The following is a 14674-nucleotide window of genomic DNA, read 5'->3' as shown; positions in this document are numbered from 1 at the left end:
TTCTTCTTCCCTTTTCACCTTGCTTTTCTCCCTCTTAAAGTCGACTCGGCCTCACCTTGCTTCCACATAGTGTCTAAGGGTCCTTTAAGTTGCAGATTCAACAAAAAAATACTGAGTGGAAAGAAGGTGATTCACTACTTGGTTTGTAAATAGATGGAAGTGTCTACAAGGTCTTATCTGCTTTTCTGTCAGCATTTATATTAAATGATAAATTAATGGAGAACACTTGGAAATATCTCTCTCTTTCTGTCTGGGATCAGTGTACGTTCTAGATTTTGTGTGAGGTGTAAGACTGACTGTGTAAGACTTTCTCCAGGTGAAGGTGTGTTTGTTCCGTGCCGGGCTGGAGCATAGGGGATGCTGCATAGCAGAGAAGCTGTGTGTTGTGGTCTGGTCCCTTCTCCTCGGACTCTGCCTCTAAGCGAAGTGGCGTCTTCATGTGTTGAGCAGAGCTGAATGAGAAAGGATACTTGATTAGCAACATGAATTATTTTGCTCGAAGAGGGTCTGTGTAAGTAAAAAACCCAAACCCTTCAGAGCAAGGAGCAAGCAGCATGCCTCCAATGTTGAGCTGTTTGGAACTTGCCTCAAAGTGAGAATAAAATTTGCCCCACAGTCAGCTTTGTGGATTTTAATCTCCTTTCCCTCCTTTTTGTGGGCTTTAGCGAGTCAGTAGCTGGCTACAAGTCTGATACGGAATAAGCTGCTGCTTTGCTGAAAAGCTCTTCCTTGTCCTATTCCAGGGCAAGCCCAGCCTTCTGCCCCATGAGTTTGTGCATAGCTTTATTACTTCTGTCTTTCCTTTTGAGCCCAGGCACAGTGGATCCAGTCTAAGGTGTGTGTTTGCTGGACTCAAGCCCATCGCTGCTGACTGATGGTACCCCTCACACTTCCACAAACTGTATTTGCTTGCTTGAAAAATGCAGTTCTTATTAAGGGAACTGTATTTAGTGGGCAGTCCAGCAGAAAACTGGGTGTTTCAATTGGTGATTGTTTTCCTTCCCTTTTTCCCACTAGCCTGAGGGTTCAGGATGCTCAGGTACTCGCTCACTTAGGAATTAAAAAACAAAGTGTACTTCTGAAGTGACTGGCTTTTAAAGAAGATCTGAAGTGCTATGCAGAGTCAGATCCCTGTGGAAGGGAGTGGTGGCTGCTCTGCATCGGGAGAGCTTTGGGGAAACTTGGAGGGTTTTGTATGTGGAAAAGAGGGGAATCTGGGTTCAAGTGGATGGCAGCCGCTGGAAATTTTTTCTCCCCTTGGGTATGGATGCCAGGATAGAAGGGAGCTTGAAAAAGCCAGCCCAGAACATGGGATTTATGGATCCCATCTCACTCTGTGAATGCATGAGGCTTCCTCCCTGTGTGTCACCATAAAACTCAACTGTGAGCACCCAAAGCACAACCCAAAATCTAGGCAAATTCGTGTCCCTGCTTGCCACTTGGGTGTGTTTAAGGGCTGTTACCAGCTTCTCCAAAAAAAGGGGCAATTCAGAGGACAGTGTGAGCATGTTGAGAAAACACGGAGTCTCCCTGCTGCTGTGAACTGCTCTGGGCTCTTTGTCGCACCTCCTGAAGCGAAGGGGTGCCCTGTCCTGGCTGGGTTGTCTCCAGCTCCATAACCTTCCCCATGATGTGAACGCTGGCTCCCTGTGTGGCAGCGACTAAACCTGCAGCATGATGCCAGCTCCCTCCAGGCACCAGCCTTAGAGCTTTGGTGCTCGGTGATTTTGAGTGCCTGGTGCCTGCTTTGGGCCTGGGGACAGCAGCTCTGGGAGACACAAACAGTCCCTCCGCTAGAGCAAACCAGGCAGTTAATGATTTGTATTGACACGCTTGGCATTTGGGATGTTTCCTGAGGTATAGCTCTGCGCGAGTGCTGGGTAGTTGCTTTGAGCTGAACTGGCAATAAAGTGTCACTTATGTGCTGCACTCAGATATTTATCAGCCACCCTGAGGGGTATGACTTGGCCAACTTAGACCCCTTCAGCCCACCAGTTTCAATTCTGGAGTTAACCTCCCTGCCGATGGTGCCCCCATCGCTAAAGACAGCATTCCCATGCTCAGCTTCAGATGCCTGGCCGCTCTCTAACAGGGAAGCGAGCATGCAGCCACAGCACCAGTGTACTTTGTCACGCGGTGAGAGTTTGTTCACGTTAGCTGGAGCTCTATGTGATGTGCAACATACCAGAGGTGTTTGCTCTTGGTTTTACTGCATTAACCTACCCCAAACCATTGGATGAATGGAAATCCACGCCTGGATGTCTGCCTGGTGCTCTCTGCTGGCTGTGGAGAATCCCTAATTCCCTTCGCAAAGACTCCAAGCACAGGAATTACTTTGGAAAATTAAACCACCAGCCACTTGGAGCAACAAGGTATGGTGCGAGAGTCCTTTTTCACAGAGGTCGCTTTACCTCCTGCAGCAGATGACCAATACTGAACCTGCAGGTGACTGGCCCGCTTGCATTGCAAGGTCAGGCAGAAAGCAGTCTGCGCGTGTTGTTGGGCAGCATTGAGAGGGGATTGTGGAGCTTCTGTGCCTGCTTTTGATGAAGTTACCCCTCATTATAGAACTGATGAGAGAGCAAGAGTGATGTTATGTTGGGTAGAGGCAGTTTTTAAGAGGGGCCCTTGTGGCCCTAGACTATGGAGGGGAACCTGCAAAAGCAAAGTTGGATCCAGAGCATGTTGTCCTGCCCTTTATTTCCACAATCTCTGTCCCTTACTGGTATAGTAGGGTCTTTTATTTTCCCTCAAACGAGTTTGCAGCTGCATTTCCCGTTAAGACCTGGGCTCTCACTGGAGGCCAGTAATGGGGCAGCTTTAGCGCCCGCTGAGCCAGCCTGCCCCCTGGTTTGGATGTTCAGGCGGCAATGCTGTTGCATTTGGAGAGCAGCTGCATCCTCCGTCTGAAATCACGTTGCTCAGTCCTGCTCCCAGCATAGCCATACATGGGCTGGGGATGGGGGCAGATGCTGTTCATCCTCAGCTTTCCAGCTGGGCAAGCGAAAAGGTGAGCGCAGGTAAGAGGGGACGTGTTTGAAACTGCAGAGTGTGAAGTGGGGCAGGTTCTCCCAACTCGGGTCCATCCATTTGGGAATGGGGGCGATGGGACCTGGGGCAGAGGGAAACATTTTGCTGAGCTACAAGATATTAAAGCGCAATTTACAAAAACCTTAAATCATCACACTTTTATTTGAACTCTTGAAAGTTTTTTGGGGTTTTTTTCAATGGTATGAGCAGTTGATTTTCTATTGGCAAGAACTGAAGGCATCTGGCACTTGTGTGGAGTAGGTGGTCAAACTTTCCCTTGTCAGATTGAACTTTAAAACCTCTTTCAAACTAAACATTGGATTTTTTTTGCTCTTTGCATAACCTTATGCAGCTGGTCATCAGCCTTTGGTCTCAGCATCCTCTGCCCTCCCACCCTCCCCTGCTTTCCTCTCAGCTCTGCTCAGGCACAGAAACCTAGCAGGGAAACTGCTTTGGACTGGTTTGGGCTCAGGCAGGAGCTCCCTGCCCTCTTAACGATTCACACTTACATCCTAAAGGCAGAAGGCTGGAGGTACAGGGCCAGGTAAGAGAAACAGATTCCGCTAATCTTTTGTTGTTAATTAATTCCTTGTAACAGGTCCTTTTCCCTTTGTAGGAGCCTATGAATTTCAGCTGCTGCCAGAGTGCTTTTTTGCTCTGGGCATGGCCCTGAGGAGCTGTTTCTAGAGGGCCCTCCCATCCCAGCTCTCACCAAGTCTCGCTTCTGTACAGCTCACCGAGGTGCTGTGCTTGACTTTTATCCCCAACCCATAGCAATGCTTCATGGTGTGGAAAGCAGTTCATAAGGTCAGGTTGCCCTGAGTAATCGCTGATCTCTTGACCGGCTGTAAAAGAGCACTGCTGATTTGCTTTGCGCTCTGTTTTTGGGGTGAGGAGGGACGGGAATGGCTTTTCTTGTCAAGAGCTGAAGTCAGTCTCAAAATGGTTTGAGCTACTGGACGTTTGCTGGGCTGTTTATCGCACTCTGGGTGCTGCAGGGCACGCACGCCGCTGTGCGTAGCACCAGCGGGTTCAGTATGGTTAGTGCCGGAGGACGAGTGGTGGCTCTACAAGGCCAGTTGGTCCTTCCACACAGCGATGACAAGCAGTGGGATGGAAATGTCCTGCGCCGGCTGGAGGCCGGCTGGGTGGGATGGAGGGGAGTTTCTGTACACTTGCCTGGAAGCTTCTGATTTTGAGCTGAATCAGCAACTTGTTTCTTGGCTTTCTATGCTTCTTACGGGGGGGAGCAGAGGAAAAGGAGCCCTTCCTAATTCTTTCATTCTTCCTGGCCAGGAAGCCTTTTCAGGCAGTGATGTTGTGGTAATACTTTTGGGGTCCTTCCAAGCAGTTGACATATGGAGTGCGTAGCAGTGCTGCAGGGGAAAATGGAGTATCAAAGAGCTGTGGAGGGAGGAGGAGTGTTTTTCGGCCAAGTGCTACAGCAAAAAGCTGGCCTAAGAAATAGCGAGGGGTCCTGCCTGTAAGAGATGAGATTGGACATGTCAGGGGCCGAGTCAGCCCCGGTGGCTGATAGATCAGATTTAAGGCATTAGCGTGAAGTCCTCTATCTCCTCTAATTTGATGGAGCCAGGAGTTTACTGCGAAGCTTAAACAGGGAGTGTTTCCCATTTAATCAGGACAGGATGAAGAAGAGGTGCTCTCCCCGCTCTTGTGCTTCGGGTTTTAAATGTGAGATTAGCAGCACTCTGTGCCGGCAGACACCACCACCTGCCTCTGTCGTGGCAGAAGCGGGCAGTTGTGCCCGTACAGGCACGTCGGGACACGCTTGTGGACATGCCTGTCCCTGGAGGCGAGCGGGGTGACAGGGCAGGGACTGCGGTGAGGTTGTCCTTTCTGCGGCAGGGCTGCAAGAGCCAGTGGGAGTTAAGCGTGATGGAGGGAGGGCTGCTGGCAGGCAGCAAAGGATCACCCCGGTCCTGGCCCTAGGGCTGCCGAGCACAGAAACGGGCCTGTCTTGTTGCTTGCTGGCTGATTTCTTCCTGTAGGAGTGCAAGGTTCAGAAGAGCAGCGCTTCCTGGAGTGCTTTCAATTGTCTCAATAGTTTTCCTTTCTCTCGCCCTCCTGCCCTGTGTGGTGTTTTTTCTTTCTGTATTTGGTTGACTTCCATCCCCTTTTAGATTTTTTTTTTTTTTGCCCTTTGTGCTGTTGCATCTATCCTGTACCTTTTGAAAGCTAATCTGTTTGTTGTTACTAGCAAGAGCGGTGGCCGTGGCCTGAGCAAGTACGTCTTGTTTTGCATGTTTTCTTGCAGTACGTGTTGCTACGCTGTTAGTGTAGGCTGGAGAGGGCCCCTCGGGGCTCGATGTGCTCTTCGTGCCAAATGAGGTAATTTCTGCTTTTGCGGAGGAACTGGAGCCGAGATGAAGTCATTGCCCAAGAGCCCCGGGGAGGGGGTTGTGAAATAGCCCAGAGGTCTCCTGCATCCCAGACCGGTGCTCGAGCCGCTCCTGTGGTGCTGGCCCACCAGCGCTGGCAAGACCACAGGCACGGAGGCATCAGTGGTAAATGCAGCTGATCTTTATTCTAGTCGCTCAGGAGGCCGCGCTTGGTAGCTGTGGCAGTGAGTACGTGGGGGCAGGCAGAGACCTACCCCAGTTAAACATCTCTTTGAAGAAGTCTTCTCCAGCAGGCAAGTCCCGGGCAGGCTGCCAGCGCTTTCCAGTAGTTGTTTCCCGAGTTGTTGTGGCTGCGGTCCGTGAGCTTCCTCCCACGGGGTACGTGAACAAACCGAACATGGAGTCATGTAAAGGGCATCTCAAAACCACAGTGCACAGGAAATCTTCCGTGCCACTTAATTGGCTCTAGATGGCTGATGAGGCCTTGCTGCCGGATCTGATGGGGTGTGCAGATCCCCTGCTTCAGCAAAAGTGGAAAATATAAATTATCTCTGCCTTGCTGGGAGATTTTCAAGAGACCTGCTTTTCCTGGAATGTGGTTATTAACGTTAGCCTGCCCTCCTCAGGTACCAGGGATGGCCAGTTTGCATTGAGGTGTTGAGAACTTTGGACAGGAATGGCTGTGATGTACCAGTTACACCATTCACACTCTTACAAAATACACTTTTAGGGACTAAAGATGCTCAATGCATGGAGGGACCCGCTCCCTGGAGACCTCTCCCACCTCTTCTCTGCTGTAACGTTTCCTGTGTCAGTAACTTAAATAGTGTAGAGCTGAGGTGAGCCTCAAAGCACAGCCAGCAATTGAAGGGGACAGAGAAGTTCAGGTGAAGGGAGAAGAGAGACCAGGAAAACCAGGAGATTCCCCTAGGGAAAAGGGGAAGGAAACAGTCAAAAACATTCTGTCTCAGGCCGACTGGTCTGTGGAGCTTGGGGTACCTGGGGGTTCTTTTGAGCAACCTGGTCTGGTGGGAGGTATCCCTGCCCATGGGAGGGGGGTTGGAACTAGATGGTCTTTAAGGACCCTTCCAACTCTAACGTTCTATGTTCCTCCCTGTGAGGAAGAGGGGTAGGATCTGTACAGAAACATAAATGCACCTGGACTGCAGATGGGGGCAGCTGGGTGGCTCTGTGCTGGCTCCTGTCGTGGGCAGGCCTGGGGAAAGGCAGCTCGGGCAGGGTCTTTCCATGGGAGCCACCCTGGCTGGCCAATGGGGGGCACTCAGAAGTTCAATTCATGTGGTTTTGTACAAACTTGTCAGCGTTGAGCCTGCTGCTTAAAAAGAGGGCACCCAGGGCTCTGGGAAAGCACCGCTTTCAGTGTATTGTTTCTAAAAGCGGTGTGTGCTCAGCGGCATGCTTGTCCTGCTGGTGGTGTCTGTCCTCCCTGTTTATCCCACAGCTGTGGGACAAAAGGACAATTGGAGATGACCGTGGGGCTCCTCTCTCACTGAGGTTGGCTGAAACAGGGCCCATGGGCTGCGGCGACAGCGTGGGTTTTCTGGGCGGGCGAGTGTGTGTAAGTTCTCTCTTTCTGGTTCCAGGACAATGCGTCTTTTTGTGGTGTGTCTCTTCAGCGTCTGGGGTCTGGCTGCCCCTCAGCCCTACCTTGTGGAAGACATTTGCACCGCGAAGCCACGAGACATCCCGGTGAATCCCATCTGCATCTATCGCAACCCTGAGAAGAAGCCCCAGGAGGGTGAGGGACAAGAGTCAGGGAAGGGCAAGCTCCCGGAGTCCACCAACCCTCGGGTCTGGGAGCTGTCGAAGGCCAACTCGCACTTTGCTGTTGTCTTCTACAAGTACCTGGCTGACTCCAAGGAGGATGGGGAAAACGTCTTCATGTCGCCCCTCAGCATTTCTACAGCCTTCGCCATGACCAAGCTCGGAGCTTGTGGTAGCACCCTCCAGCAGCTCATGGAGGTGGGTGGCACTTCCTCAGCCTTCTCCTGGAGCTGTCACCAGGGTCTGAAAGACAGCAAAGGTGATAACGGCTTACTGCTGCTAACGGGCTCTCTGGGCCGGGATGGCTGTCTGGCTTGGGAAGGGAGACCTTTATTTAAACAAGCCCCTAGGAAGGGCACACGCGGGCTGCTTGTCTCTGGGTTTGTTTAGATCCCGTCTCTTTCCTCTGACTCCCTGTTGGAATCCAGCATTCAGGGTGGGTTTCCTGGGTTTGAGAGGTTAGCTTTCATCTGGAGGAAAGGAAGCCCATTTGGGAGATTAGGGAAGGGAATGGGAACAGTTTGTTTCTTGCAGATTGGGCAAGCAGGTAGCTGAGCAGGTAGCTAAGCCCCTTCCTATGCAAAAACCATGATATCAAGTCCCATTGGGAGAGGCTCTTTTCCACATTCCCCCCTCTCTCCCTTGGGACAAAAATACACACACATGGACACCCTGCAGTCCTCCTGGCTTCCAGGGCTCTGCCACCCTGCGGGAGCACAGGAACATCGGTTACTTCTCGAGGGCCTCCTTGTCGTAAACGTAAGCGCAGCCTGAGCCCTCAGCCAGGGCTGAACAGCTTCTCACTGCCGGTGTTGGGCAGTGGCACAGCAAGGGCCTGAGCTTCTGAAGCACGGGAGCCTGGACGCATGGGGCCTCTCCCTCCAGCCGTGGCTCCTAAACTTGGAGGGGAGCTCTGGTCCTGGACTGAGAGGTAGTCCTGCGTCCGGGCTCCTCCGTGGGACCTGTTAATCCCTGCCCATGTCAGCGCCCTTCTTGCTGTCAGACCCGCTTGCCCGACAGCTGCGAGGGCGCTCGTCTGCTGCGAGAGGCTGGGTACTGCACGTGCTGTCCTCGCAGCCGGGACACTCCAGCCCGGAGGGGCCTTTCTCCCTGCAATGAGGAGGTGTGAATTAAACCGCTCCACTTGTCCTTGCAGATCCTGCCTCTGGAGTAGGTAATGTTGGGGTCACCATCATCCATGCAGTCTGGGGCAGAGCAGTGAACCACGTCTCCCAAAACCTTCGCTCCTGCCTTCCCTTGTGGGCAGCCCTCCCTGCTGGAAGGGGACCCTTCTCTCACTGAGCCACCCAGGACGCGGAGCTATCACTCCTTATCCCCCCTTTTCCCTAGGAAAGGGCAGTAACGCTACCTTGGCCTCGTAGGAAACACCACCAGAGATCCTGGATGTTTGTGTGAAGCAGCGTGCGGTGGGACTTTCTGTGCCTTACAGCCCTGGGGTTGGATAGCAGTAGACAAATCAGAACACTCCTTCCAGCTGGCAGCTAGGAGAAAAAATAAAAAATAAAAAAAATCACTGTGCTGTAGAAATCTACCCTCAACAGGATTGCTACATAGTCCCAATTCCTGCTGAAATAGATAAGGTGTACCAGAATTACTCAACAGGCTGTGAGAGTCGCTCCTGGGAAGGAGCAGCCTTTGGCACCATCACAGGAGGGTTTAGCACAAACCTTGTGAGTTTTCTGTCACCTGCGCTGACCCGCGAGCTGCTGCCAGGCCCCGTCGGCACAATGCTCGTCTCCTGTGAGGCTGTCACCGGGGTGTGGGGGGGACTTTGTAAACACCGTGCATGAACTATGTTAACTTTGAGAGCGCTGGGGAGAGCCTCGTGGTTCAGAGGGGAGGGGTCAGAGCGCACAGAGAAAAACGTCTCCAAGACCTTCGTGTGTCTTCTGCACAACCACCTAAACTGTCCAGATAAGTCATGCCCGTGTTTGAGATGGACACGTACGAAACGATGCGTCTTCCCCGGACAGCTGGGGCGGCGGAAGCGGGTGGGGGACAGAGGCAGAGGCAGATCTGGGCAGGGGCACGGCCAACAGCTCTAGGGGAGGATCTTCAGTCAGCAAGAGCTGGAGCCTTCTTGCTGGGTTAAAGACGGTCAGAAGCTGGGACCGGTCAAAGGTAGAGTATGGAGAGGGAAGGAAGCCGGCGTTAGAGAGAGGAGCAGTACCTCTGCATGCTGAGCAGTGTTTAATCTTCCATTTTGGACTCCAAACCAGGGTCTCGGGCTGGTGATGTGTTGCTTTTACATAGATTTGTGTTCCAAGTTAAACATGGAGGGTGGGTGAAGCTCTGAGGGCCTTCAAATTTCTCTGCTGCATGATTGAGGCTGTTGAGCAGCAGCCAAACGCTCTGTCACTGCTTGCTGTGGGGCCCGGGAGTTGCGGGAGCACCGGAGCCTGCTCATGGATTCCTTCTCACTGTTTGGCCCCTCCAGGTCTTTCGATTTGACACCATTTCAGAGAAGACGTCCGATCAGATCCACTTCTTCTTTGCCAAGCTGAACTGCCGGCTCTACAAGAAAGCCAACAAGTCCTCAGAGCTGGTATCAGCCAACCGCCTCTTTGGGGAGAAATCTTTGGTCTTCAATGAGACTTACCAGAACATCAGTGAAATAGTTTATGGAGCGAAACTCTGGCCCTTGAACTTCAAAGTGAGTTTGAACTATTTGGGATTTTTCTTTTTTTGTTTGTTTTTCCCCACCCTGTCCTTCTGCTTTTGCTGCGTCCCTATCTTTTGCTCACAGGGAGTGCCCCACTCCGGGCACGTAGGACATCAGTGAAGGCAGGAGGAGCAGCTCCTCCTGTCCCAGCTCACCTTAACCACGGTCACTTCCCAGCTTCTCATTTCTAAATGCTGTAGCACTGTGCGGGGAGCAGTGTTCTCCCCGAGCACACACCCTCTACATCGTCCCCTGCAGGAGGGATACAAAGAGGCGGTTGGAACCCTTGTCTCAACCTGGTTTTGGTCTTTTCCTTCAGGAGAAGCCAGAACTTTCCAGGAAGATCATTAATGAGTGGGTGGCTAATAAGACAGAGAAGCGCATTACAGAAGTGATCCCAGAAGGAGGTATTGATGATCTCACTGTCTTGGTCCTGGTCAACACCATTTATTTTAAGGTATGGCTAACAAAACTGGGGGAGCAGCCCACTTCCCTGGGGGAGAACGCACAATGCTCATGTTTGTCTCTGTCCTCCCCATTTCCCTCGTAGGGGCACTGGAAATCGCAGTTCCCAGCTCCAAACACAAAACTGGATTTATTCCATAAAGCCAATGGTGAGACCTGCAAAGTCCCAATTATGTACCAAGAGTCCAAATTCCACCACGTGTCCATCTCCCAGGACAAAGTTCAGGTGCTGGAGCTGCCTTACAAAGGGGACGATATCACAATGGTGCTGGTCCTGCCCAATGCTGGGACGCCGCTGGTGGAGGTGGAACGAGACCTGACATCGGAGAAGCTGCAGGGCTGGATAGACTCCATGAAGGAGGTGTCTCTCTTCGTCTACCTCCCTCGCTTCCGCATCGAGGACAGCTTCAGTGTCAAGGAAAAACTGAGAAAAATGGGGCTGGAAGATCTCTTCAGTCCAGAAAATGCCAGGCTCCCAGGTCAGAGGTGGAGATGGGGTGGTGGAGGGTGGAGGTGGGGAGGTCACCATTCCTGCACAGGCACTGGGGCAGTAAGGGCAGCAGCACCTGAGGAACGAGAACGTGAAAGCATTTAGATGTTGCTGCAGTCAATCATGGACTCTGTGGTCGAGTCCCATCACGGACACGCAGCCTTGCTCTGCGCTAAGGATGTGGGAGTTAAGCAATCAATTGCTGTTTGCGGAGGATAATTTTGTTTTAGGGCAGACACACCTTCTGCTTGGACACAGGCCATGAAGGATGGAAGTGTGTTCTCTCTTGAGCCGTTGTCTAAAAACGTAGTTTTAACTTTCTCCATTTTGTATTTCAGGTATCATTGCAGAGGGCCGTACTGACCTGTACGTATCTGAGGCTTTCCACAAAGCCTTCCTCGAGGTAAGCCTTGTTTTGTCTCAGGGGTGTCTTCCTGTTTGTTTCTAAAAACATGAAGCATTTAAAAAAAAAAAAAAAAAAAAAAAAGAAAAAAAAAAAGAAGCTCTGGATTGATGGTGCTCCCTTCCTCGGCAATCTGGGGCTTTGGGGGGAGGCGGGAGCTTGGCACCCACCTTCTGTGGAGAAGGAGGCCAAGCCCTCTACATATTGCGCAATGCCCACGTCTTAATCCCACCTTCTCTTTTGGGTGGTAGGTGAATGAAGAAGGCAGCGAGGCGTCAGCTGCGACAGCAGTCACTGTCTCCGGCCGTTCCTTCCCCATGAACAGAATCATCTTCAATGCCAACAGGCCCTTCCTGCTTTTCATCCGGGAAGCCGCCCTCAACACCATTATCTTCATGGGCAGAATAGCCGACCCGTGCTCCTAAAGGGGTTGCCAGGGCCCCGCTTCTCCCTTTGCTGCCTCTGGAGAGGGGCAGTAGGGTATTGCCACCGAGGCCAGGCCGCTCCTGGGGCGGCTGATCTCGCTGTTTGGTGCGAGCTGCAGGGGGGGACTGTATCCAGCTGGGCTGTCACCGCTCCTCTGGGCAGCGGGCACCTCACCTGCTCCATCCCTCACTCAAAGGGAAGCTGAATTTTTGCCGGCACCGGTATTTTTGTGGCACCTAAACTCGAGTCCAGCGTTGCTGTCGTTCTTATAGCCAACCCTCCCCGCTTTCAGGCCTCAAACTGTAACTCGTAGCCCCTGGTACATTAAAAACCTGTAGATCTGTGTGTAACAAACCGATCTCTGAATGGACGCTTTTCGCTAAGTCACTTCCTAGACTTTATTTAAACTTTCCCTTTCCAACAAACGGGGCCTTCCCTGCAGGCCCCGGTCCCGGCAGAACAAGCCCAGGCTGGAGAGGCCCGTGGGGCGGCAGCAGCCGAATGGCTTGTGCTGGCCGGGCCAGAAGCAGCTCTGCACGGCTCTGCGCGGAACGGCTCGGGGGTGGAAGAGCTGCCAAACACCGGAGCCCCGTTTGCCAACAGCTCTGGCGTGTCCCACGTCCCCAAGCGCTGAGCAGTCGCTAGTGAAAGCCTCGCGTAGCCAAGGCGGTGAGTTTCTCTTTTTGAGTAGTAAAGCTTTAAACTAGCCCCGTGCTGGAAGTGGGAGTGTCTGTGAACCATGCCAATGCCCGGGTGAGATAACGGATCTGTAACGGAGTTGTGAATGTTGGTTATTTCACCTGTGAGCTTATTCCCAGAGCTGAGCTGTATCCTGGCCTTTATGAAGGCCTCCCCTCAGCAGCCATGGCCACAGCAAGCCGGGCACGGGAGGGTGTTAAGTTCGATGTGCCTCTCCATGGAAGAACTGGTACAGAGAGGTGTTTGGTTGTATCTGGAAGCGTCTCTGCAGGTATCTGGGAACGTCTCTGTAGTTTGGGAAGGTTTGTAGCCCTCTCTCTTCTGTTCTGCGGTAGGAAGGTCTGAGCATCTGTGTGTGTGTGTTGAGTGGCGCGTGGTTTGGACAGGGAGAGTCACCTCCCGTTGTACCACGGAGCTGCAGCAATCGCCCCCTGCACGCTCGACAGCCCCATAACACACTTGTCCCTTTTGTGCTGCCGTGCTTGCCTGGAGCAGTACCTGGGAAAGCAGCTGTACGTTTAATGCAGAAGCTGGGGCCCTGGAAGGAAAAGGGGAGCATTTTGGAAACAACTAAGGATTCAGAAAGCAGCTCTTCCTCTCCCTGCCCTGCTCTGGCAGCCACCCCTGTGTCTTTTCTTGCTGGATCCTGTCTTCTGCTTCCTTTCCTCCCTGTGCAGCTCCAGAAACAATCTTCCCCTGTAACCTCTGATTTGGGTGCTGCTTTGGGCTATGGAGGTGGAGGCTGGAGAAAGAGGGGGTTTGAGGTGATGCCTGGCTCTCCCCAGCGTGGCGCTGAACCACAGGCAGCAACAGGAAAGGGGTGCTTGGCTGGCAGCGAGAGCGTAGTGCTTCCTCCCCACGGTGAGGACCGATGAGACAAAGCTCATAAAAAACGGACAGGCGTCATCTCAGATGGCAGGAAAAGCCGCCTGGCACAGCCCGGCCTCTCCCGCGTTGCCGAGCCCGAGGCAGGGACCGGGCTCTCGCCCCACAGCTGGTGGGAAGCGGCAGCAAAGAGAAAATTCAAGGTCAGGTCAGTCAGCTACAAGACACAGACGAGGAGCTGAGTATTAAACCATTTAATTCTCAAACCACTCACATGCATAATGTTCTTTTACACAGTGTTAAAAGAAAGAAGAAAATGCGATTTGTTTGTTTTTGTTTTAATACAAACAGAATTTCAAGTATACATTTATAGAATTTTCAAAGATTCCTACCCAAGTTGCTAAGTTTTCATTCACATTGTTCTTAAAGCTGTCCAACGAGAGCGCGTTTTGCGAAACTGCTTTCAATGGAATTGTACAGTCCCCTCTACCTTTGTTTTATTTCCCCCTTCCCCGGCTGGTTCTCCTTCTGCCCTCGCCTGCCCCCCAGCAGCGCTGGCCGTGCCCCGGCCCCACCGGCCCCGCAGAGCTGCTGTCTGCCAGCCGCGCTGGAAGGGGCAGAGGAGAGCCGGGGCCGAGGACCAGCTTGGGAACAGCTTGTAAAAATCATGAAGAAGAGTCTGATATCCACAAGTCCCAGCCAGCAGGCTCACGCTTCAACCTACTGCACGCTACTCCGAACACAGACTTCTTTTTTTTTTTTTTTCTTGAAATAAGGATTGCAACCAAAAATAAAATTAATTATAATAATAATAATAAGAATAATTAGTACAGCAGGAAATTTCTTAACTGTGAAAGTAAGTCTTGAGTGTTAGGACACCTGTCCTAAAAAGTTTGATTTATAGACCAACAGTTGAAGGCGACAGCACAATTTTTGTTACAGGTGGTTACTCTGCAAACCAGCTCGGAGCAGAATCAATGTGGGTCAGACAAACTTGGATTTAAAAACAAAAGTAAAAATACTGAACTGACTGGGGCTCCATATCCACGTTATGGAAAAAAAACCCCCACAACCCCAGTAACAACTTTGTCGTGGCTTTGCTTGTTCAGCTTAGCTCAGCCCCACGCACGCCACGGGCCCACGGCAGGTTGTAACTTCTGGCCTGCTAAAAATGGGGTTCGCGTGGTCTTTACAGGCGAGGGTGGGCTTTTCTCCACCGATTACCAAAGTATTTGAAGGGCCCAGCGCGGGGCAGCCCTGTCAGCGCCCCTGAGCTGTGCGTGGGGGTGGCAGCGTGGTGGGGGCAGCGCCAGGCCGGGAGGGCAGCGGGAGGTAGAGCTGCCGGCGCTTTCGGCTGCCCGCGGCAGCCCAGGGTCTGGCAACGTCGCTCCCTCCCGGGCTCTGGCTGGCAGAAGCCACCCACCTACCTGTACAGCCGTGTCAACAGCCAGCAACAGCTGTACTCACCAGTTAAAGTGCATTTCTTCAGTAAAGGGTTTTTCTTTTTT

General features: G+C 52.2%; 1 protein-coding gene across 2 annotated transcripts in view; it reads left to right on the top strand.

Moving 5' to 3' along the window:
• Window positions 1-11999, top strand: part of RC3H1 (ring finger and CCCH-type domains 1) — a 78175-nt gene extending 66176 nt beyond the window's left edge. The window contains exons 1-7 of one of the 2 annotated variants that reach the window (XM_074598604.1): window positions 5432-5768; window positions 6995-7373; window positions 9634-9849; window positions 10178-10315; window positions 10409-10802; window positions 11152-11216; window positions 11468-11996. In XM_074598604.1, coding sequence (XP_074454705.1) covers window positions 5560-5768; window positions 6995-7373; window positions 9634-9849; window positions 10178-10315; window positions 10409-10802; window positions 11152-11216; window positions 11468-11641 — 1575 coding nt within the window. In that variant the 5' untranslated portion in view covers window positions 5432-5559 and the 3' untranslated portion in view covers window positions 11642-11996. Of the gene's footprint in view, window positions 1-5431; window positions 5769-6994; window positions 7374-9633; window positions 9850-10177; window positions 10316-10408; window positions 10803-11151; window positions 11217-11467 lie in introns of those variants that run through there. The other variant, XM_074598605.1, reaches the window with a different exon arrangement.
• Window positions 12000-14674: the final 2675 nt, after the last annotated feature.

Source organism: Larus michahellis, chromosome 8, assembly GCF_964199755.1.
Source record: "Larus michahellis chromosome 8, bLarMic1.1, whole genome shotgun sequence".
NCBI lineage: Eukaryota > Metazoa > Chordata > Aves > Charadriiformes > Laridae > Larus > Larus michahellis.
The sequence above is the reverse complement of the archived record's forward strand: the minus strand, read 5'-3'. Positions and strand labels throughout refer to the sequence as shown.